This window comes from Tympanuchus pallidicinctus, unplaced genomic scaffold (genome assembly GCF_026119805.1).
Source record: "Tympanuchus pallidicinctus isolate F22 unplaced genomic scaffold, pur_lepc_1.0 scaffold15, whole genome shotgun sequence".
Taxonomy (NCBI): Eukaryota; Metazoa; Chordata; class Aves; order Galliformes; family Phasianidae; genus Tympanuchus; species Tympanuchus pallidicinctus.
This window is the reverse complement of record NW_026294669.1, coordinates 25,022,890-25,047,680: the sequence shown is the minus strand read 5'-3', so window position 1 is coordinate 25,047,680 and position 24,791 is coordinate 25,022,890. Positions and strand designations below refer to the sequence as shown.

General features: G+C 45.2%; 1 protein-coding gene across 1 annotated transcript in view; it reads right to left on the bottom strand.

Moving 5' to 3' along the window:
• Window positions 1-23,445, bottom strand: part of CCNYL1 (cyclin Y like 1) — a 33,781-nt gene extending 10,336 nt beyond the window's left edge. The window contains exons 1-7 of the mRNA XM_052676237.1: window positions 23,199-23,445; window positions 9,237-9,311; window positions 7,472-7,506; window positions 5,754-5,854; window positions 4,338-4,373; window positions 3,560-3,611; window positions 71-190 (exon numbers count right to left, since the gene is read on the bottom strand). Of these exons, the coding sequence (XP_052532197.1) occupies window positions 71-190; window positions 3,560-3,611; window positions 4,338-4,373; window positions 5,754-5,854; window positions 7,472-7,506; window positions 9,237-9,311; window positions 23,199-23,430 (651 nt within the window). The 5' untranslated portion in view covers window positions 23,431-23,445. The remainder of the gene's footprint in view (window positions 1-70; window positions 191-3,559; window positions 3,612-4,337; window positions 4,374-5,753; window positions 5,855-7,471; window positions 7,507-9,236; window positions 9,312-23,198) is intronic.
• Window positions 23,446-24,791: the final 1,346 nt, after the last annotated feature.

The following is a 24,791-nucleotide window of genomic DNA, read 5'->3' as shown; positions in this document are numbered from 1 at the left end:
GCCCAGTTCATTCACTGAGGGGAAAGGCGTCTTCCAACAGCTTAAGACTCAGTCATCAAGCATCTCTTACCAGCGTCACTATTGCACATTCAGCTGTCAGCTGTGCAGCGCTGAAGAGCGTCCGAACAAAGCGGTAGATGTGCTTGTGATCAGGGTCATGCTTGTAGTAGTCATCCGGAACTTCTTCCCGCTGAAATAAAGTCCTCTGAATTACTGAAAGTTTGTCTTACTACTAACCGAGAAGAGCAGTCACACACAGTTACTTCTTCTGAACAAGCAGAAGCTTATGCAACCTTTCCCATCTAAGTGGCAAAACAAAATCATACACTGAAAGAAACAAATAGCATTGCAATGTTATGAATGTTAGAAATGAACCTAAAAACACAATAGCTTCGGCTGATATATTTGTTGTCAACACTATTTGGATATGTAAGGCTAATGGGAAAGAGCATGAAAAGTCTTCACAGGACATTTTCTTGAGATATTCCAGGAAGATAACAAAGGTAACGAACAGCTAGATTCAATTCTGATGTGATGCTAAGCTGCTTCTAAATACAGCAAAGAATACAAGCTTAGAAATACATTAGTCTGTAAAAGCAATGCTAAAATGACTGTTAAGCAATATCAAGGCCCCAGAAAGAAAGACTGTGCTCTCTCCAGAAATCTAATAGTGATCTTAGACCTAAAAACCTGTCAGAAAAAGAGACGAGAACAAGATACTGAAATTGAATCACAGAATTGTTCAGGTTGGAGAAGACCTTAAAGATCATTAAGTCCAACCAGAACCTAACCATACTACCCTAACTCTTAACAACCTTCCACTAAATCATGTCCCTGAGCACCACATCCAAATGGTTTTTAAACATATCCAGGGATGGTGACTCAACCACCTCCCTGGGGAGCCTATTCCAGTGCTTAACAACCCTTTCTGTAAGGAAGTTTTCCTGATATTCAACCTCTACCTCCCCTGGCGTTGCACCATTGAGGTTGGCGTTGAGGCCATTTCCCCTTGTTCTGTCACCAGTGAGAAGAGACCAACCTCATTTTCACTGCAATCACCTTTCAGATACTGGAAGAGAGCAATAACGTCTCCCCTCAGCCTCCTCTTCCCCAGACTAAACAGCCCCAGTTCCCTTGTAGGCCGCATTCTCCAAGCCCTTCACCAGCCTTGCTGCCATTCGTTGGACCTGCTCCAGCACCTCCATGTCCTTTCTGTACTGAGACACCCAAAACTGAACACAGTACTCAAGGAGAGGCATCACCAGTGCCGAGTATAGGGGCAGGATGACTTCCCTGGTTCTGCTCACCACACCACTCCTGATACAAGCCAGGATGCCACTGGCCTTCTTGGCCACCCAAGCACACTGCTGGCTCATATTCAGCTGACTGTCCATCGGTACACCAAGGTCCCTTTCCATCAGGCAGCTTTCCAGCCACTCCTCCCCACGCCTGTAGGGTTGTCTGGGGTTGCTGTGACCAAAATGCAGGACCTGAAACACTTGGCCCTAGTGAAACTCATACAGTTTGCCTTGGCCCATTGATCTAGTCTATCCAGGTCCCTCTGTAGTGCCTCCCCTCCCGCAGATCAAAACTCTCTCCCAACTTGGTGTCGTTTGTGAACTTATCGAGGGTGCACTCAATCCCCTCATCAAGATAATTAATAAAGATGTTACATAGGAGTCCCCCAATATTGACCCCTAGGGGACACCACTCATGACCAGCAGCCAACTGGATTTAACTCCACTGACCACAACTCTTTGGGTCCAGCCATCCAGCCAGTGTTTCACCCAGCAGAGTATAAGCCCATTCACACCATGTGCAGCCAGCTTCTCCATTAGGATGCTGCTGGGGACAGTGTCAAAGGCTTTTCTGAAGTCCAGGTAGACCACATCGACCTTACCTTCATCCACTAAGCAGGTCACCTTGTCATAAAACGAAGTCAGGTTTGTCAAACAGGATCTACCATTTGTAAACCCATGCTGATTGGGCCCGATCCCAAGATTATCCATTCCATAACCTTCCCTGGCACTGATATGAAACGATAGGTCTGTAGCTACCAGGATCATCTTTCTGGACAAAACTGACCACAAAAGTTGACCGGCCAAAATTGACCACAAGGCAGAAGTACCTGCACATGAAAGTGCATTTTTGCTGTCTGAAAGTGGGGAGGAAAAGACTGAGAACATTATTTGTGATTAAGCTCTATGATGCTACTAACACAAAAGTTTGTTACTTCTGCAGTGAGGCACAGCAGAGGCAGGACAGTTACCTGGATTTGGACTTCCTTGTGACGGAATCTTTAGAGGACAACACGTGCAGCTAATTATTAAAGGAACAATAGGTACTAGGCCCCAAACCCTATTGCTGGAGACACTGTAATTATTTCTTTTCCCCTCATAAGCATGATGCATGATCTCTACTGTATTTCTGTCTGTATACTGAACTATGATAGAAGAAGCCTTTAAGTGTTCCCTAAAGGATACAGTGATTTCCCTTTATTCATACTCATTAAAGAGGAGGTAAGCAATAGATCATAAGATGTTAAATAAATGCTAAATAAAAGAAACAGACTGTCTGAACGATGATATGACATTGTCTTCCATAAACAGTTCTCAAAGCAAATCAGCTGATACAGACAGTTTGGGACCAGACATTTCTGCTGACGTGCAACAGTGTACAAGAAACCTTCCATAAAGCTCTTCTCCTGAAGTTCGTTACTTTCATTAGGTTACATTTATTATGTATAATTCCTTGCACAACGGGTCCAGTTTATGGATGAACCTCTATCAAAACTTTAAACTCATAACTGTTTATTAACAACTGCTTATTAAAAAGTGAAGGAGGAGAGCCAAGTTAAGCTGCTTTCACTCTGGTAAGTCACAGAACAAACAACTCTTAAAGCTCTGTCAAATTCATTACAAGCAATAGACAAAATAAAGTAAGCAGTCCTGCAGTGCTCACATGGACACAAGGCACGCACTGCACTCCTGAGCTAGCCATACTGTCAGGCTTTGCATCCTAGAGACCATCTACAAAAGCCCCAACACCAGTCACGTTAGAATCACATACAGGATGCTCCTAGGTGTTAGTGCAAGCAGCATTACCATGCTGGTTTTAAAATTTTGCCTTTTAAGACCTACTGTCTTGTACAAATACTACTTGTAAATATTCCATTTACAGTCCAAATGGCTAGGCACGTGCCTACTGTATTTTTCCCACACAAATGGGAAAGACTTTTAACTAATTAAAATATTGTTAAAAGAGGAAAACAGACAAGCAGTTTTCATTTGAAATATACATGAGTTAGTATGTGCTTGCTCTAAATACACCTATTTTTATTTCAGATAATGCATAGAAAAACATATATTGTACTATTGAGAAAGAGTGGTATAGCTGATAGCAGAAATCCACAGGACACCATCTGCACTGTACCTTCTATATAAAGATGTAATTTTAAATAATTTGCTTCTGATCTGGTGCTAATACATTTTTGTAACTTCTACAAATCCAGATTAAAAAAAAAACACATACACAGAGGCGCAAAAAAAAAAAAACTTACTGTGAGAGGATGAGATTTTTCATCAAAAATATCCAATGATCTGTCTGAATCTCTGCAAAGCAAAGATCTGTTTTAACACCAAGATTTCATTGGAATGCTATGCTCCATTAGAAAGTGTTATCCATTGAAGAATAAAGGAACATTTTGTATAGCTCTTCCTAGAACAACAGATAAAGCTATACTGCATTTTTGCAAAGCATTTAATGATGAGACCTTACAACCGAATATTTAACAAGATAAACAATGAACCCATGTTCTCACCAGTAAGTCCAACCAAATTTCCAAATACAGAAGCCGTCGCTTATACTCAGCGCACTTCTCCGTTAAAATGTGACACCATCTCATTCATTTATTTATAGTTTTAGAAAGGCAGCTGCAGCTTGAAGCGTGTGCTGTAATTAGCTGTAATGGCAGTGGTTATTTGTACACAGGACATGGGGTTCCTTCAAACATCAAAACTAATCTGTCCCTCTGTACTCAGGAAAAGCGAAACCAAATCTAAAGGCTGGTTTGCAGTGAGTTAAGTGTATCTCCCTCACTCTCTCTGCTTTGATATCTCACGCTTCTCTGTTGAAGAAGCATGTGCCTTTGGACAGGCTGACCATTATGTATCAGCTCAAGAGGGGTACAAAGAGAAGGCAGATACATCATCAAGTTTCCAGATTTTTTCAACTCCCTTAAGTTACAACTAGTTGTTACTGAAACACCATGGCCATAACCCTGGCTCAAAAATAAAATTGGTAAGTTTCAGAATAAAGCAACCCTGGAGTTTACTCACCTGTTCTTTATATGGTAGAATATTGCTAACGTTACGCTAAAAAGAAAAAGAGAGAAAAAGTCTTAAAGCACATTCTGTGCAGACTATTCCACTGCAGAAGCTGTTGTTCAGGGTAAACTGTTCAAAATTTGTTAAGTCTTCTCACTCTCTTCTAACTACCCCACACCACATTTCCGTTCTTCACCTGCCTGAACAGCATCTACCCAAATCAGATTTGCTAGCCAAACTGCTTTTAAATGTGGTACAGATATTTGTGCCATGAAAGAATTACACCAAATTTTACGCACGTACCTTCACTGTGATTAAGTGACATTTATTGAAAACACAGACTATTCACAACTGAAGTATGGTAACAGTCCTATTTGAGCTTACATAAACCCTTGTAGAGGCTCTGCTGGTATTTTAACTTTGCATCTCTGGCTATGTAGTTCAGGGTACGTCTAAGTCTAAAAACAGAGCAAAATAAAGAATGCCAGCATAATCCAAGGAAGATTCAGTCTGTGCTGAGTCAACTCAGACAATAAAGCTGACACTTATCTAATGTGGCCTGATTTCCTATTTTTGTAGTGACAACAGGAATACTGCCATCAAAGAAAGCCATCACGGACAAGCACTGATCAATTGCCAGCTACGCAACACTTAAAAATGACAATGGCACCAAAAGACAAGTGGCATGCTCAATACTTGTTTGAAATCTATTTGAAAGCAGCAAATCATCTTCGGTGTTTCCAATCTCTATTAAACTGTTAAGACAGTAAAGCTTTCTGGGCCTGAAGCTGCTGTTCTTCCTTTCACTGAGTACTTCTCATTTCTCACCTGGTATAGTTTACGTGAAAAGAACAGTTTCTGTAGTATCCAACAGATAAAACAGTCATTTCCACTGGAGAACCAAAAAGACTAAATAATTCTTTTAACTACCCAAAGTAACAATCACACCAGGAAAATGTAGGCAGGCTGGAAGTAAAAATAAAACCAAAGCGAACAACCTACCTTTATCCACAACTAGAGGGCAGACTAACACCACTGGCAAGCAGCAACCAGTCCTATATTTTCTTCCTGAGACTTCCTACAAAATCCATTTCAAGTTTTCCCAGATGTACAATTTGATCACTGAACTCCTCCCAGTACGTACTTTAGAACCCAAAATGCCGACACATTTCTGCACTGGTTCTGGTTCTCAAGTGTATGGAAACTCATCTGAAATACACATTAGCTCTGTAGCTTTAAAAAAACCAACGACAACCCTGTTTTCAGTAGTCTGCAATTACCCAGACTCCTACACCCCTTCCACAAGTAACCTGAACAAGCAAAGCTGTGTTCCTATCGCTCAGCTGTATGGCTAGCTTTGAAACAGACAACGCCACAAAATCCCAAACAGATGTTACTTAGTCCCTGTCGATAACAAATGGTTCTTACCACTTTATTGTGCTTCTAAGATTAGGTTGACTGACTGTACTGTCATCTATAAATATTGTTGAGCACGAGCTGTATTTTTTTGTAAGCTGTCCTGGAGAAACCTAAGGGAGAAGAACAGGAAAGAAATTCATGAAGATTGATTATGTAAGCTTGGTTTACCACACTGAATATTGGCTTTAAAGCTACAATAGCTACTGAGATCTTTGAAGATGACTGTCCTGATGCGCATGTTACCTCATAGCCATCAGGTTGCTTAGAACACCCTTTGTATAACATAGGCTAAGTCATCTCTTGCAATACACATTTTCAGATGATTACTTTTCAGCAGAAATAGCTGCAGCTAAAGCAGCAAGTCCTCTGGTTTTCTCAGTTCTCCTCTACTCCATTCTTGTCAGATCTGAGGTCTCTGTCTTTCCATTATGTATTTTCTTATAATTCCCTCTATCTTTTTTTTTTCTCTTCATCATTCCATACCCTACACCCTTACATTTTCTGGTTATCCAGCATCTCTCCCTGCAAAGAAACAACTCTGCTTTTGGGGCTATGTTTTATTCCATTTTAGAAAAACAATAAAACTTTTCCTAATGTTGCTCTCTTCAATCATGTCTTGCTAAGCACCTGGAGTCTGGAAATAAAGACTGTCATGTTCCATCACCTACACTAATGCATAGATTTAATACTTGAAGAAATTTTCCTACCTTATTGTAACACTAACTCACAGGCTTCCTTGAGCAGTTTTAGCCTGGAACTCAGGCTAGAACGCTGTAACTGAGGGAAGACCTTTAATCCAGCAACTGAAGTTTAATTGGTTTTGCCATCATCGTTTTAAATGCCCTGTCTAAAAACATGAAGGACTTCCATATGAAAAGGCTGACACCCTTCAAAGCATAATGGCTGCCTGGAAGCATCTCCCACTTCAGTGGAAGTCTGCCAGCAAAAATGAACCAAACACAGTTCACCTTGGTGCTGGGAGACCGAAGCTGGAGTTGTAAGGGAAGAAGTCGGGGGGACACAACCTCACACTTGTACTCAATACAATAGTTGTGAAGTAGTGCTATCTTACCAGTAACTTATCAGTAGACACTTCTGCTTGGCAATGTTTTTAAACTTTGTTTAGTAACTTTCACTCTTAGCCTTACTCATCAAAAATGTCTGTATCCACTTATTAATGACATTCCATCTTTTATATCTTCTTAAATCATGTCAAAGAAAAATGTCTAATGTGTGCAGAAGAAGCTTGGAGCATGTATTCAGCTACTGGTTTATCATTTGTTCATGCTAATGATACCATTTATTCATTATTCTCTCAGTGCTGAACACATTTCTTACAATAAGCCTTGCAGTGATGCTCAAAGAGCAAGTTGTTTAAACTTGGCATCTCATCTAAGAAATTAACTCAGTTTTATTCCTGCTTCAAATACTAACAGAGGTGGTTTGACTTTATTTTATTCTGTACTGTTTTTGAATGCTCAGGAATGATATGACAGAATCCATTATTATTCATTCTTTTGCCATCAGCCGCTCTATGCTCTGTAATACTATGCTTGTTTCTTTTTTGTAAAGACAGGCAAAGACAATTCAGTTTTATCTTGCTAACAAGGATTTAGAATGAATGCATGACCACACATGTACAACCACTACAGCTGTTTCTGCAATTTGTCTTTATCTCGTGTACTCAACATTACCTAAATGGCACACTACCTCAGAGTTTTACTCACGTGGTTGATGTGGTTACTCTTCCTCTTCTCTCGTACTAGAAAAATGGAGAAAGAATAACAACTGAGAAGTTTTGAAAATGTAATCCTGATACATTCCATTAATCTAGTCTTCTCAAGTACGTGAGCATTAAAAGTTTCTAATTTCACTGCTAGGTCTCTGGAAGAGTGAATTTTTAACACAAACGCCAAGTTTTATCAAGCTAATAAATGATGTACTACTTCCAGCTATCCACACGTATGCTCTGGAAAACTACCTGCTGCACTGAGAGAAAAGCATCTCAGCGCTGAAAAAGATATTACACATCATGGAAAAACTGGATTAAAGATAGTCTGAATAGACAATGTCTAATGCCAAACAGCACTTAGCAAACAGAAGTGAAAGCATCACACTGTGACTCTGCCAAAGACACACAAAGAAAGTGAGATGCCCAGCATAATACACGTGCTCTCCCCTATTAGACAGCATAAGGTAAAAAGGTGTTTCACTACAGAGAAGGTGCAGGAACACCTGTATTATCAGGTAACTGCAGCCCCTTTATCTGACCATCTCAAATTGTGTCAGACTTCCCCCCCAAAAAAAGAGACGAAGGTTAACTTTCAGCCGCTGTAAGAGCATCAGAAAGCAGAACAGCGCTGTTAAGGAGAGCTGAGAGTTGCAGGCATGGAGTTTGAGGAGTGCAACAAGCTGTACGTGTGACCAGTCTGGGCAGGTGACAGACCCTCTGCACAAAGGACTGCCCTTAGGCAGTCACCACCCGTAAGCAGGGCACATTCTCACACATTAGAAGCCACCCCAGAAGAGGCCTGCACTTCTTCTGCACCGTCTCCTCTGGGGAATCACACCACTGCCCATTTCCTCTGCTCAGAGATCACCTGAGCGCTGCAGAGCTGATACAAGTGATGATTTCACCACTGGCAGTATTAGCAGCACTGAAGTGACAGACTGCCAAAACAACACTATGCTCTGTGGGGAAGCTCCTATAAGGTAGAAGATTCTGTGGCTTTCCATCACTAGTGCAACACTAGCTTAGAAAAAGTGCTTCAAACAAGAATTAACTAAAAAAGGCACAGAAGCATAATCTTAAGCTCCTTTTTTGTTGCAGCTTCAAGTCCTAGTATTGTCAGAATTATTTTTTATTTATGCAATATGAAAACACCTCTACTAATAAAAGTTTTTTTGAGTATGTAGCCATGGTAATTGCTTACAATTGACTTTCTGATTTAAATAAGGACTCTGCAAAGAAACTGAAAATCCCAGTATATCCATGTAATTAAAACAGGATTCAAGACTAATTATGCTGCTGAAGCTATTCATATTGCTTCAAACAACACATGCGGAAGCAATCGATTAGGACTGATGGCTTAGGCTTACAATTCCCCACATAAAACTTTTTTTTTTTTTAACTAAAACTACTTTTTTTTAAACTTTAACTTAAAAAAAAAAGTGTTTTTAAGAGTCCTTGGACATAAAAGCAAAAATGAAACAAAAACCCCCAACATTAATGCACGAAGCTTGAGTTCCACTTGTGAAGCACAAACACCTTGTTCACAAATCTCCTAATATTTAAGTCTTTATAATCACAAGTGTTTTTAAGCATTACATAAATAGCCTACAGATGCATTTCTATGCTAACACGGAAATTATTAATCCCTATGCCTTGAAAAAATTAAATTAATTCAAATGCTCTCATGGTATGTAAATAAAACAGGCAATTTTTTTTCTGTTTTCCTCCCCATTTTTTAATTGGAAAAAACCTTTGCTTACCATCTGTTTGAGATTTGCTCAGGAAAATTGTGCTTGCTCTGGGATGATCAGACGGATTGGATTCCAAGGCTAAATCTGAAAGAGAAAGGACAGAAAAGGAGAGGCTGTCAGCAAAGGACTAAGATTACTGCAAGGTTCTCATCCAGCCTTAAAATGCTCGAGTGCAGTGATGGAATCAAGATCAGAAACACACAAAATGAGCTCTCTAAAGCAAAATCTCTTTTTTGCCAAGACAAACAAGAATCTGGCATTTTCCTCTCAGAAAAAAGCCTGCGGCTCATTCCTACCACCACGCTGCTCCCTGAAGTAACGCACGGTGTCCATCAGAACCAAGGCAGGGCAGGCAGCTGGAAGCAGAGCCTGGGCTCAGTACCAGGCAGAAAGCCAGAACCTCACTGAGGCCTGAATTTACGGACACTGCAAGCCTTACTCTTCCTCTATGCTTTATGTATCCAGTTGGTCAGTAAATAATCTTAGTGATCTTATAAAGAGTTCAGTAAGCAACATAGTGTGCTGATAAGTACCAAAACATGGATCTAATACTAGTCCTCTGGAATTTCAAGTAGAACTCAATGTAGCTAACACATAGCTAGATAAAAATGATGGCTTTACTCCTTTGCTGCAACAAACTAGTGGTGGCACTAGATAAAGATACAGTGTTCCCTTAGATCAAGAGAGGAGTGAACTACTAAAAACATCACAATGAATTTTGATATGCATTAGCATAACTTCTGCAAGCTGCTGTTTTTGCTGTTGTTTTTGCACACACTAACTTCTGTAAGCACATAAGCAGAACCATCACTCGAACAGTAGGATCCTGGAAGAAGCAAACTCTCAGCAACTTACATTCTCATCTTCATGTGTGCCATTTATGCCATGCTAACCATCAAAGCAAGCAAGTTCACAAACCTGCATCAGTGTTCCAAGGCAACATGTCAGTGTTTCTAAGAGCGTGACAACTGCAAAGTTATCAAAGAATCACCATCAACTTTTCATGGGAAAAAAACAACTTCAGAGCTTTTTATGCACGTGACAAAAGAGCTCTGAGTGAACAGCCAAGCACACACAAACCATCTTGCTGCTGGAATCCTTAGTGACAGGAATCCACAGCACAGCCACAGCCTCACGTGTCAGCGACAGAACGTAACTGTGAGAGAGCGCATGCACCTTAGAGAGTTCTTGTTCCACATTCCCACTGTAACACAACATCCTGGATATTCTCCAGGTACTTGGCTTACATCACTGATGTCAGTCCAACAGCATCGTTCTGACACCAGTCCAGGATGCAGACCACCGTAACCTTGAATCTCTAATACACAAATACAGCAACCAGTGTCCATTAAGGATTGTGACAATTTTTCATCCAGGAATTTTCCCTCTCAAAAAAGGCCACTGTCAGCTATGAAAGAAAATCATCTTGAGTAGATTTTAAAAGCTAATGGGAAGTCAAGTCTAACCACCATGGGTTTGTGAAGGGTAGGTCCTGCTTGACCAAGCATCCTCTCCTTCCACAATCTAGTGTTCTGCCTGCTGGATGAGGGCAAGGCTGTTGATGTGGTCTACCCTGACTTCAGCAAAGCCTTCGACGCTGCCTCCCAAAGTATTCTCTTGGAGAAGCTGGCAGCCTGTGGCTTGGATAGGTACATTCTTTGCTGTGTAAAGAACTGGTTGGAAGGCCGGGCCCAGAAAGTGATGATGAATTAAATCCAGCTGGTGACCAATCACGAGTGGTGCTCCCCAGGAATTGGTACTGGGGCCTGTCCTCTTCAATATCTTTATTGATGACCCGGATGAGGGCATTGAGTGTACCCTCAGTAAGTTTGCATATGACACCACGTTGGCTGGAAATGTCGATCTGCCTGGGGATTGCAAAGGCCCTGCAGAGGGATCTGGACAGGCTGGATAGCTGGGCTGAAGCTAATAGGACGAGATTCAACAAGATCAAGCTCTGGGTCCCGCACTTTGGTCACAGCAACCCTAGGCAATGCTACAGCCTTGGGGCAGAGCGACTGGAAGACTGCATAGAGGAAATGGACCTGGGGGTATTTGTCAATGTTCAGCTAAACATGAGCCAGCAGTGCGCACAGGTGGCCAAGAAGGCCAATGGCATCCTGGCTTGCATCAGAAATAGTCTTGCAAGCAGAAGCAGGGAAGTAATTGTCCCTCTGTACTCAGCACTGGTGAGGCCACACCTCAATACTATGTTTGATTTTGGGCTCCTCACCACAAGAAAGCCATTGATGCCATGGAACGTGTTCAGAAAAGGGCAAACAAGTTGCGCCAGAGGAGATTCAAGCTGGATGTCAGGAAATATACTTTTCCAAAAGAGTGGCCAGGCACTGGAATGGGCTGTCCAGGGAGGTGGTGGAGTCACCAACCCTGGAAGTGTTCAAGGAACATTCAGACATCGTGTTGAGGGACATGGTTTAGTGAGAACTCCAGGCGACAGGTGGACAGTTGGACTGGATCATCTTGTAGGGCTCTTCCAACTTCAGCAATTCTATGATCCTAACACAAAAGCAGTGTTTCTATTTCCACTTTACTGTGCTCGCTCATGGCATACGGTAAGCGTGTAAATGCAGTAAGGCATCATGTACTTAAAAATGTTAAGAGGTCCAGAAGTCCTAGAACAGAATTTGCCTTACTGCTTATACATAAAGTACCACTTGCACATATCTGGTTATCTGAAAAAAAATTCAGCATGTAATAGCATGCCACACTAGCACAGTCTAACTACTATTTGTAATATCTCAACAAATAGCATAACCTGTTTAAAACTTGTCCATTGTGTACTAAAATGAATTTGGCAAAATCATTTTACAAAGATAATATGGAGACCAAGTATTTCCATGTTAGCACCCTACCAAAAATAAAAATAAAAAAGGCTGATATAAATCAAAGAATTTGCTGATGACAGTAAATTTCAAGTAACTTCCTGAATTTGAGAGAGAGGTTATTCAGAAATGGAAGCATTTAATAGATTGAGTTCAGTTTTGGGCCCCCCATTACAAGAAAGATATCAAGGCCTTGGAGTGCATCCAGAGAAGGGCAACAAAGTTGTGAAGGTCTGGAGCACAAATCTGATGAGCAACAGCTGAGGGAACTGGGATTGTTCAGTCTGGAGGAGGCTCAAGGGAGACTTCATCACTCTCTACAACTCCCTGAAAAGGAGGCTGTGGTAAGGTGGGGGCTAGCCTCTTCTGCCAGATAGCAACAGGATGAGAGGGAATGGCCTCAAGTTGTGTCAGGCGATTAGAAAGGATTCCTTCTCAGAAAGAGCAGTGAGGCACCGGCACAAGCTGCTCAGGGAAATGGTGGAGTCACTGTCTCTGGAGGTGTTCAAGATCTGTGGAGACGTGGCACTGAGGGCCATGGTTAGTGGGCATGGTGGGGCGGGTTGGGGTTGGACTGGGTGATCTTAGAGGACTTTACAACCCTTATGATTCTGTGAGAACACCAAATGATCGAAGTGTTGCCAACAGGCAGAGCACGATTGCAAAATGCATAATTAAAATACAGATCATTACTAGCCAAGTCATGATGTTAACAGAGGAAATAATCTGCTATTTATTTATAGTTTAACTTCCAGAAGAACACACAAAGTCAGGAGGGAACAGATCTCAGGAGATCCCCAGTCCAACCTCTTGCTCAAACAGGGTCAGATGCAAGGTGGAACAAGGCTGCTTGGGGCTTCAGCCAGCTGAATCTTAAAAACTTCCAATGGTTTTAAGGCTGCACAGCCACTCTGAGCAAACCTATTCCAATGCTCAACCATACTCACAGGAGAAGATGCTTCGTTATAACCAGTTGGAACTTCTTGTTTCAATTTATATCTTCTCATGCGTCACCTCCCTGCCACGCACCAGTGAAAAAAGCCTGGCTATGTCACTCCAGCATACCTTTTAGGTACTGACAAACCCCTGTTAGACATGCCTGAAAAACGTCTCTTTTTTTCTTCAGGCCAGCTCCCTCAGCTCCTCTTCACCAGTCACTTGTTCCAGGCCCTAGAGAATGCTGAACTCCCTCCAGTTTTATCAGCATCTCTCTCTCGTACTGGGGGCCCAAACCTGCATGCAGTTTCTAATACAGTCCGGATACAGTCTAATAATAGCTGAGAAAAAGGGGACAATCGCTTCTTTCAAACCGCTTGCTCTCTCTGCTAACACAAGCCAGGATGCTGCTGGCCTCCTTTCTGCAGGGGCACATAGCTAGCTCAGGGTCAGTGTGCCATCCACCAGCACCCAGCTCCTTCTCCATAGAGCTGCTCCCCTGCCAGCCTGTCCCCAGCTGTGCTGCTGCTAGTTCTGCCCTCCAGGGGCAGGAGGTTAGGCTGCATGATTAAGGCTCATCCTCTGCCCCAGGGAGATGTGAAGCCCAGTAACACAACGAGTGTGAGAACCCCAACCAGACTACTCTCCTGGTTACCAAAGAGGATGGTCAGCCCATTCCCTGTGTACAGCAAGGGAGTCAACTCTGCTCAAACCACCTTACCCATTGAGGGACATGGATGCCTACAGGGCTCACTAAGGAATGACACAGAAGAGTATTAGAGAACTGTACAAGATCTATGTCATATTTAAGGGGAACACCAAAAGCTGGGAAAAGGAGGGAGCAAAGTACACTGGGGAGGAACAAGCACAGGGAAATAAAAGGGTCAAACACCTGTAAACAGGTTGTTGGTCAGCATGCTTCTCTGGCCAGCCCGTGAGCCCAATAACTACAGTCTGTCCTATCTGTGCAGGTCTGAACACCAGCACTTGGAGCTGGTGCCCTGGTGTCATTAACTGGGGAGATAGCGGACAGACAGTATGTCTGAGACCAGCAGGGTCCCATACCACATAAATGCGTCTGAAAAGGTAACAGGCTTTCAGCTAACAAGCTTTCACCCTGATCAGCCACAGAGGGGAACAGGATGAGGTAGCTGGCATTGATATGTCTGCATGTTGTGTTTTCTGTCTGCGTTGACCCGTATGCCAGCTGTGTAATTGTGCGTATGAATGCCTTTTGGGAAAGCACGCACAGACCTACAGCTGCAGAAGCCTCTCTTCTACAGGGCTGCTGAACGTGGTAGCTTCTAACATGATGCTTTCTGCATTTCTCTCTGCAGAACTCCGCAGGACTCTTGCTGGCCCAGCCCTCCAGCTCAGCCCCTCCAGCCTCCAGCATATTGACTGCTGCCCAGTAGGGCATCACCTGGGATTTGAGCACCCTCCATTGCCTCCTCCAGCTCACTGATGAATACATCTAACAGGAATTCTTTCACTTCTTGGGAAGAGACAGTAAGATGTAAATAACACCCATCCTCCTTTACCCACAGAAAAATACACTGTTACCACTCGATTTCCCTGGGGTTTTGATTTACTTTGAAATGACGCTTCTTAAAAAAGTTTTCTTCTTGTGCTTTCCCTGAATCCATCTTTTGTAAGATGTTAGAAATCCGGTTTAATGCAAAAAGCGCAAGAAAAACACATACAAGTATGACCAATTTTCACCCTGCAGAAGAAGGGTGTACAAATGGCATGCATCAAGGAACACAACACTGACATGGGCACATAAGGAAGATGAGCCCTCCTGAACCCAAGCAGATACGCACTTCTGAAGAGGAACAGCAGAGAAAGGAAAATATTCTGCCAGGCACAAGATGCATTCTGCTGGACAAAGACAGCTGTACTAGCACCCATAACACACCAAGTCCACAACATCACACAACCAGGTAAGGTACAGCAGCAATCAACCCCAAAGTACACCATGCGGTTCCTGGTACAACAAGCTGCAAAACGTGACCCAGACCAAATGTAACCAGGCTTCTTACCCCAGAATACTGCAGCATTAACAGAAGCAGCACAGCTAATCTGTCTTACAAGAGACAGCAACGAAAGACAGATGTATTTTGTAGGCTGCCTCCCTGTAGCATCCCCTTCCATAGCAGCCTGAGAATTTTAGCCCTCCTGTCTGTACTGTTCTCTCTGGACAATGCTTTCCCCCAAGCAATAGAGAAGTAAGTCACATGGTTTGCTCTTTCCAAAGTGCCAGTTTTGCTCATGAAATACCAAAAAGGAATAGCAATATGAAGGATGCATAAGACAAGAGGCAAATAATGATATGAGAATAGGCAAAATGCAATGGGAAATGCAGCAAAAGAAAAGCCATACAAAGAGATTATCATCTGCAATGAATGTGACTCACAACAAAACACAACTCCTAATACATTATCACAGTAGAAGTCCAAACCCAAGATATTTACTATGAAAAGTAAGGACAAGTCTTGTTCAGGAGCAAAAGACATATGACAGAGCACTCAGGCCACACAGGTAAGTATGGGATGCTACCAGATGAACAGAAGTTATGGGAATTAAAGCATGCAGAACAGGAATGAGAGAAGTGACAGAAGCAACAGGGTGATAATAATAGTAAAAAAAAAAAGAGAAAACTCCAAAACATCTTAGTGGCTACCAATTCAGTAAGAGTAAACCTGCATTTTTCTATCAGAACCTGACACCTGGTGACAGAGAGGTGAGAGGGGAAGATCCCCAGCAGAAATGCTGTCTGTGGGAGCGGCACAGCAATGCCATGCTGCAATGGCCCTCCACCTCTCTGAGAACTGTATACCAGAACAGCCTTCCCCTCTATTTCTCCACATCCCTCAGTGCCATCTACTCACAGGTGCTATCAACCTTGTCAGATGAACCCTAGAGAAGCCTGGGCTCACTCTCCCCTCACACCATTCCTCTTTCAAAGAACCTGCTGCAGTACACTTGCCCCCCACGCAATCTCAGCCACCTCTGCTGCACACTGATAAGGGCACACGGCCCCACGGGGCAGATCACCTTGCTTGTAAAAGCAAACCTCTGCTCTCAGCTCAAGTCCTCATGTTTTGCCTTGGCATGGAATTGGCATTACAGAGTACTTTTACTTATCAAAGTCATACAACACCACGAGTAGGTTTGAGCAACTCATGTTAGCTCACCTATTGTTTGATACACCCCTGCAGGTGATCTCTATGTAGGGAGAGCGCCCTTTACACTCTGCTGTCTTACTTGCTATCTGCTGAATAAAGCTGACAGTCAAAGAGGTTGCTGTTACTAAGACGTAGCAATACAAGCAACTTTGAATATATAAAGGACTAGAACTGTTGCGCAACAAAATCCAATTAAGCACAACCAGTTCTCAGACAGGACTCTATTTTGAGGGGAAATTCTTGGTAAGGACATAACCTTAACCAATACCTTCCTATGCATAGGTCTTTTAAAAACACCTCTAACTCCATAGGGCCCAAAGGAAACCAACTATTTATTTAAGCAGAAAAACAAATGAAAACAACCCACACAGTTGGTGCTTGTTCACCGAATGACAGGAAGGCTGAGACCAGCAGGGACCCCTTTGCCATTGCCTAGTCCTGTGCCCAGCTCCAGCAGGGACAACCAGAGCAGGCTGCCCAGGCCTGAGCCAGCTGCGTGGGGCTATCTCCTCCTGACAGAGACCTCACAGCCCCTCTGGGCAGCAGGCTCCAATCTCTGAATACACTCCTTGTTACCTGAGTGTTTCTAAGGTTCATAAATTTGGCATTTAAACTGCAGGAAGATCCACACTATGGTGGCCAGCCCCTGCACAATCCTATGGCATGCAGCTCACACCCCCACCACAGAAGCACAATAAAAGAACTATCACACTGCATGCAGTGTCTGGCCTTTCTGAATTGAAGGAAATCAAGCAGGATTTCATGCACTACACTGGATACCTGTGAGTGTTGTAATCACTTATACACGTTTCAGCTAGGGAGCAAGATGCCAAGAACACCCACAATTCCACAGTAGGCAGGACCAGTTACAAGGGAGGAAAACTACACAACTCTAGAAAGTAGATATTGGAACTAGAAGGAAAACTGTAGATTGCAAGTTAAATCTTGAAAGTAGCTAACGTTTGGTTAGAAACGTCTTTCCAGACAGCACCCAACGTGGGACCATTTAAATAGACAAGGAGAAAGATTCAGTTCCATGCTGCCCACTTTTCATTGCCCAAACAGACCTTTACATCCATCACAATTCACTGCCATGGGAACACAGAGAAGAACTCCACAGCCATCACCTTTTCACAGTCAGACAGAATAAAAGCTTCTAATTACACACTGAGTGAGACCAATGCAATTTTACACCCCTAATCCATGCTGTTAACTGTAAGTATGTAGGTAGCTTCAAAAGTAATGCCTCATTTATGTCCATGGAAATGACAACAGATACAGATACAAAGAGCCCAACAACACTATTTCATAGAGCAAATTTTCAGCTACAAAACATGTTCTCAACTTTGCCACCACCATTAGCCAATTTGCACAGATCAGCTGATCAAGATGCTCTTCATTTCATTTCTTCATTGGCTATGCACAGCCATCCAGAACACGGCTTGTCTTTCACATCCCTGCCCCACTGCTGAAATGCAGCATCCACATCAACTGTTTGGACCCCATAAACACTCAGCAACCACGGATGAATGTCAGTGGGTACCATTTTTTCCACACGGAAGAATTCAGTGACACACCTTTGCTTCATTTGCACTTCCGTGTCAGACTGCCCCTCTGCTGACAACTGTCACATGGCAACAACCTGTAATGGGATACTGGTGGGAAGGTTCACCCTCCACAGCCATACCACCAACATCCACGTCTGATGTCCCTGGCCAACATAAAATAGGAGGCAACACATTCAAAGCAGCTCCCATATACGGCAAGTTTTTCCTCTTCCATGCTACACTTTGCGTGCACATTGCCTTACTTCTTACAAGACATGGTTGAAAAAGAAAAACAAATGAGTATCAGAAATCCCAACCTCTCTGCACATCTTCAGGTAACACAGTATGACACAGTGTGCCAACTCTTACGCCACTCCATTGGGTGGTATATGCTTTTTCTCCTCTTCCAACTGCTAACAAAGATGCATTAACGCAAGCTTCACCTGAAGCTCTTCTTACAGTTAACTGGGCTTCATTATATTTTTTGTGCCATTTTAGGCACAAACTAAAGCACAATCACTCTTTACTGTGGCTTTAGGAATTTCAATTTACCTGCATTTTGTTCAGTAAGAAAAAACAGCTTACAAGCCATGCCTGGCATTTTGGACACAAGCTTTTTTTGGCTTTGAAAGCAGCTCTCATTCAGCAATTTATTACCTAAGTCTGACCGACATGTCTGATGACAAGCTGGCGTTATTTTTCACACTGGAAAGAGAAAAAAAACCCACGTTTGATCAGTAATGACTGAAAGCCCCTTCAGAACTCCAAACACAAGCAAAAGCTGCAGACACACAGCTCATCAGACACTGCGGAATGCTGCGGAGCTCTGTACACACTGTCAAGGTAACCCTGACACCTGCATTCCCCACACGTGGAACCTCCAGTTTTATTCATCTGGCTTTACTACACATTTAAATAAATACTATTGAGCTATTTTAGCACAGATGCATCTTGTTTTATTCCTTGAAGTGGAAACATTCAGAGCTTACTGCTGAAAACATGATTTTCATAGTGAAATATAAGCATACATTTGAACTCTTAATTGTAACAAAGACTAAACGAAATAGATTGAGAAATTTCAACGTTAGCTTGCTGGCAAAGGTCTACAGATCCCAAGTCTTAATGTTTGGTAGTGGCTTCTTCCTGCATCGTGCCTCATTGAGTAACACCCTCCTTTTTCCTACATGTGGAAGAAACCTTGTTAGAAGTCCTAATTTAATGCAACATGAATTTCTGGGAGGGAGTTTTCTTGCTTTTTGTTACCTCACACAAAAGAAATGGATAGAGGACTCCTGAGGTGTTAGCAGTACCCATTGAGAAAAGCAGACATAGAGACACAGCAATGTGTTTTCCTCTACTCCCAATTCCCAAATGCATAGGGCCCTTTCAGCAATGTTTGTAAAGAACTTCTTAATTCCATCACTGCCACTATGTGCACTTTTCAGGTCACTTCACAAAGGCTGTACCATTGGGCATCCTAAGGCAACAAGACTGAAGGTGTTTCAGGCTTGCGGATGGGTCAATTCTTTCACATTTGTTATGGCCACATTTTACTTGTAAGCACCACTGTATGGGAACTGTTGAGTCACAGCCTGAACCACCAAGTACCTGGGGAAAGGAGCCAGTCAGCCCTAGGAGCACAGGTGAAGGCAATTCGTCTGTATGACTGGAAGGGGTGGCTTCCACCCCTCCTGGACCTCATTTAAGGGCTGACTGCCATTGAGGAAGGATTCCTTGTTGGAGATCCCTCATCTGTGGAGTTTGTTCTGCGAGCCTAGATCCTCACGGACTGGTGAGTGTGTCTCTTCTTTCTTTTGAAATATCTTCCTATTGCACTGGTCCTCCTGCTGTTACACTTCTACAACATCTTCCCATTGCACTGGTCTCTCTGCCTTTACAACTACAAACACCTTTCTAAATAGTTCCTGGTCACCAGTCAAAAAAAAAATAGCAAGAGCACTTGGGGAAGAAGGGTGAGATTAAATTAAAAAGACAACAGTGGAAATAACAGAACAGGAGCAAAGGTGTCTATTGGTTTTCATCCCAAATTTCACATGTATCTAAATAGACAGCTAAACATTCCTATAGGAAAAAGGTGATTCCTTGCCTTAACTTTTTCCCCCTCTCTCTTACTACGATTTTAGCCAGGATTAAAAAAAACAAACAAACAATCAATCACAACAGCCAAATGCTTATATAAGGGACAGACAGATTTTTTTAGCCCTCTACAGGACGACTCATAGACAAGTTGGTGAAATGACATCACAGATGAACAGATAATGGAATATACTGATTATCTCCAAACACTGGTAAGTGTGGCATGCAGACATCTTGCAGTTTGCCCTTTCAGCATGCGGCAGCTTCTGGAGAGCCAGACACTACCAACAAGAGAGAAAGGTAAGTTTACTGGTGCTTGAAGAGTTAAGGTAGGTGCTAGACTGACCTGTTAAAGCAGAGATCACTTCTCTCTATTAACACTCCCCTCTGAAGTCCCTTTATATTTGTTTTCCCATCAAAGTCCTGTGTGATTACCACAGTCCTCTGGACACCTGTGCTGGACCTTACTTGCTTTGCCTCCTCATTTCCCCACCTCCCAGCTCTTTGGGGGAGGTACCACGCAATGCTGTCCCATCAGATCAGCAAGTCAGCAACTCTCTGCCTGGCTCTGGTGCATCAGGCAAGTCCCACCAAAACCACTGTGCTCAGCAAGCAGCAGAGGTGGACAGAAATCATATTTTCAAGAGCAAATGAGAGAAAACTGCCAGCAAGGCCTTCTGGTTTATTCAAAGAACCCACAAAAAACTAGACATATGTATGACACGGGGATCTGGAGAGCAGGTATCAACTGCAAATTGTTACTCACTTGGAAGAAACAGTAATCAGCACAAACTAACCCAAATGGAACATTAACACCAAAGAGCTGCTGCTTCTGAAACCAAAGAAAGCCTTCTGCTCAACCCCAGCTGCACAAAGAAGCAAGGAACACAGCACACAGCTGAGCAGCCAACGAGCAGCTCTAGGCTCACTTCAGCTCCTGATATTCAACATTAACAGAAGACAAAAACCTACTGAGAAGCTTTCAGTTCTCAAAAGTTGCATCTGTTCCACTTACTTAACACAACCTCTCCTTTGAACATCAAACTGTAAATGCAGAGTTTGCTCAACCAGAAAAGCTATGAGCAGAACAAGTTATATACCTCAGGATCTCGATAATAGCATTTAAATAAATCCTTCAGACTCTCACAACAAAGCCAACAACCTCTTCCCCTTTGAACCAACTTTTTTTCAGTGTCTCAGCTTTATCTCCCTCCCTCTTACCCTTCCTTTTTTCTTTTTTTTTTTTTTTACCTTAAATAAACATCTTTGTTTTAAAAAAATACAAGATTTTTCTGGTTTAACCTGGGTTTGCTATGAACAATCCAGGCAGCTGTGACCAAAAGCCTTCTGGAGCCAGCTGGCCATCATCAACTGTACTTCACCCCCTGGGGTGTACTTCAGATAAGGATGCTGTTTCCAATTTTTCCATAGCCACTACTTTTCAGATTAATTTAGTTTAAGTAAACCTTAGAATTTGAACAATATAGCAATATATGTTAGTTTCTGCTGAAAACTGAACTGCAGAACTTAGTGCTTTAATTCCTGACCCTAGAACACAGTTAACTGCACTGCTTGAAGTGCTACTTCACTAAAGAAATTCATTTCACATTTACATTTCTGATAACAGTGGCAGCTGGCATGTTTGTAGCAATAAGACACAATCTCAGTTCTTAGATTTATACACTGTATTTCACAGTATATTTGTCATTTTCTACACCCAAAATAAATAAGTTCAGAAGGTAAAAGTTATGAACTACAGAGCCTGCTAAGCAGCACACTGGAGAAGCATCACAAAGTATCCCAACAGCCCCTGTGTAACAGCTTAGACCTGTAAGGACTGTGCTGTACTTGCTTTTATACATACATATAAAAGATGCAAAGCACAGCTGGTAGCTTCTGCATTCCTGGTATAACCAAAACATTCAATTTTAGCAAAACAAGTGGAAAAGAATTATGACTTAGGAACAACAAACTTCAAGGACAGAGATGTAAGGAAGAGTTGTATTGTCATAAAGCTGTCAAACTTTGATGCTTTCTGCAGCCCTAAATAGTTCTATCAGCCAGAAAGCTGCATACAAGTAGCATTCACCAGCTGCAGCTTCCATCATGCACAGCACACCATGTACTGTGATCTTTGAAGCCATCTCACACCCAAACCATCTAAGCTCAGCCAGTCTGGGGGTCAGCTCTGGCCTCAAGATCAAACCTTCCACTGCCACAAAACTATGGTTTGAGGTAGACAAGCATCGCCTTGTGCTTGGGTTATACTCTTTCATTCAAATAAAAAATACCAGTACTTCCCTACTTTGAGGAAATTCTGATGTCTGGCTGATTTCAAAGTTAAGCCTAATTACTTAGGCCCACCCCATGATCACGTAGTGAGGGTTCGATCAGGTATAACCCCTACTCCTGAGAACATTCATTTAGCTTAGGCATTTCTGCTTGACTCGTTAGAATCGTTTAGTTCCTTTCTGCTTAACGAGTATGGGAGAGCTCTGACATTTCTGCAATATCTTTCCACAGGAATGAAATTTTATTTCTCCTGACGGGCAAATATAATTTCTCCTGCAGTGCTGCATGGCTGTCTCAGAGATGAGGGAGCCGACTGTTCTGCTGCACTTCGGTCACGGCTGCAGCACAGCGGCTGTGCAGAACGGGGCACGAGCAGTAACTCCGCTCCTCAGGCTCACTCACACGGCTTCTCTCCAGTCACCAAAAATCTGTTCGTGCCCTCAGAATGAGCTCAGAGGGATGGCGCTAACCGTCACTGCGCCCACCCTACGCTAAGGATGTCAGACAGCTGTTTTCTCCCACTCGTTTCTTGTAGGTGTGGTTATATTCGGCGCAGCACCGAATTAAGCCAAGTTTCAACAGCAGAGCGGTGACCCCGCGCCACTGCAGCACCGACAGCCGCCGGCAGCGGACGGCGCGGCCCCACCTGTTGTGCGCCGGGCACGCCTGGGAGCAGCGGGCCGGGCCGGGCGGAACCGTGAGGCGCCATGGGCGCACGGAGGGCGGCGAGCCGCACGAAGGAGCGCATAAAGCACACGACCCTCGCCAAGGGCCCGCACGCCGGGCTATAAATTACCGCGTCCAGGGTTGATGTCATGGCCCTCAGCCTCCCCAGCGCCCCGCCGCCCGCTCCCACAAACCCTTCCTTCCTCCCGCCCCGCAGTGATGGAAGCGCCGCTCGGCACGCCGATACGGCGCCCGGCCCGGAGCCACCCCCGCCCTCTGGGACCCCATGGCTGCCCGCTCCGCTCGGGGCACAGCGCCGCCGGGACAAAGGGGTGCGGCGGGCGGGACGGCGCCCCTCCGCCCCGCTCCCCTCCGCGCCGCCCGGGCAGCCCCGCCGCTCACCATCCGGGAACTCGCGGTCGCTGATGTGCTGGAGGTGCGGGCCGCCGCCGCCGCCGGGCTCCGAGTCCCCCGAGTCGGCCTCCGCCGAGCCCGAGCCGCCGCCGCTCGGCGCCGCCTGGTACGCGTCCGCCCAGCGCTCGGGCCCGGCCGCCGCCCCGCCGGCGCCGCCGCGGGCCCGGCCGAGCTTGGGGCTGGCGTCCGGCGACACGCAGCAGGTGACGGTGTTGCCCATGGAGCTCGGCGCTCCCCCGCCGGGCCCCGGCTAACGCGGCCGCCGGGTGGGGCGGGGGAGGGGGCGCGGAGGCACCGGGCTGAGGGAGGGAGGGAGGCGGACGGGCGTCAGCTCTCAGCGCAGCATCACCGTCGCCTCCGCCCCGGCGAGGCGCGGCCCACGCCCGCCCCAACGGCCGCGCGCGAGCCGCCGCCTCCTCCGCGCGGCGACCGACGGCCCTAGCGGAGCGGCCACCTTCCCCCGGGCCGGGGGAGGGGGAGAGGCGCGGCCCCGCCTCGCCGCCGGCCAATCGCCCGCCGCCGGCCCGCCGCGTGACGCCGCTCCGCCAACGGCCGCCGCCGCCGTCACGCTCCGCCATCGCGCTCCGCCTCCCACGCTCCCTGAGTGCACGCGCGCGCGCGGCACCGCCCCTCGCACCTCCCCGGGCTCGCGCCCCGCCCTCGGGCCCGTTCGCGGGGTCGCGGAGCTGGGGCCGCGCGGTCGGCAGGTGCGGGTGGCTGCGGCGCTGCTCGGCTGCCGGGTGCGGGCGGGGGTGCGGCTCCCACGGCTCGCGAGCCAGTGCTCCGCGCTCCCTAGCGCCGTCTCGGGCGGGGATCCGTGGCTCGCGGAGAGCCGCCTTCCTCTACGCTCTGGGCGTCTTGGCAGTCTGACGGCTCTCGTGCACAGCTGCCGCGGCAGAGCAGCGCGGGACCCGTTGCCGGGTGCTTTGCCTAGGGCGGTGATGGCGCTGGGCGCCCAGAGCGGCACTCGATGGAGGTGGCACCACGCCTGGCCTGCACGGCCCCGCGCACACTGACTTGGTGTCGTGGCCGCATTCCGAACGCCGTTCGCTGCGATTTACTGCCAGTCCCATCCTCCTCCCGTGCCGTCCTTCTGCCATCTCGCTTGATTTACCCCTGTGAGTCAGCAGTTCCCATCGCACAAATGTCCATCGCTATGCTGGGGGTGCGGCCCTCCCGCCGCACGCCGGGCCGAGGGGAGTGCAGCAGCCTTGGGATGTTCTGCGTTGGCAGGGCCTTTCAAACCTGAACCTTGCTTTATGAGGTTAAAAAGTACTTCATTCCCTTCCATTGGTGTTCATGGAGAAAATGTGACCTAAGCAGAACACACAAGAAACAGCCGAGGGTTTTGGCTGGCACTCACACCCTGGCTGGCGTTAACACCTCACAGGAGCCCTCCTGAGCTGGATGCTCACCATCAGCACACAGGTTGCTCTACAGGCCTTCAGTTCTGCTCCCAGAGATCACCTTTGGCTTTTCATGGTGCACGGTGGGGAGAGCGTGCTCACTTCACTTTCCATGAACGAGAAAGTTACTTTCCACAATCTGGGAAATGAACCCAAACAGAGGCCCTCTGGGGAA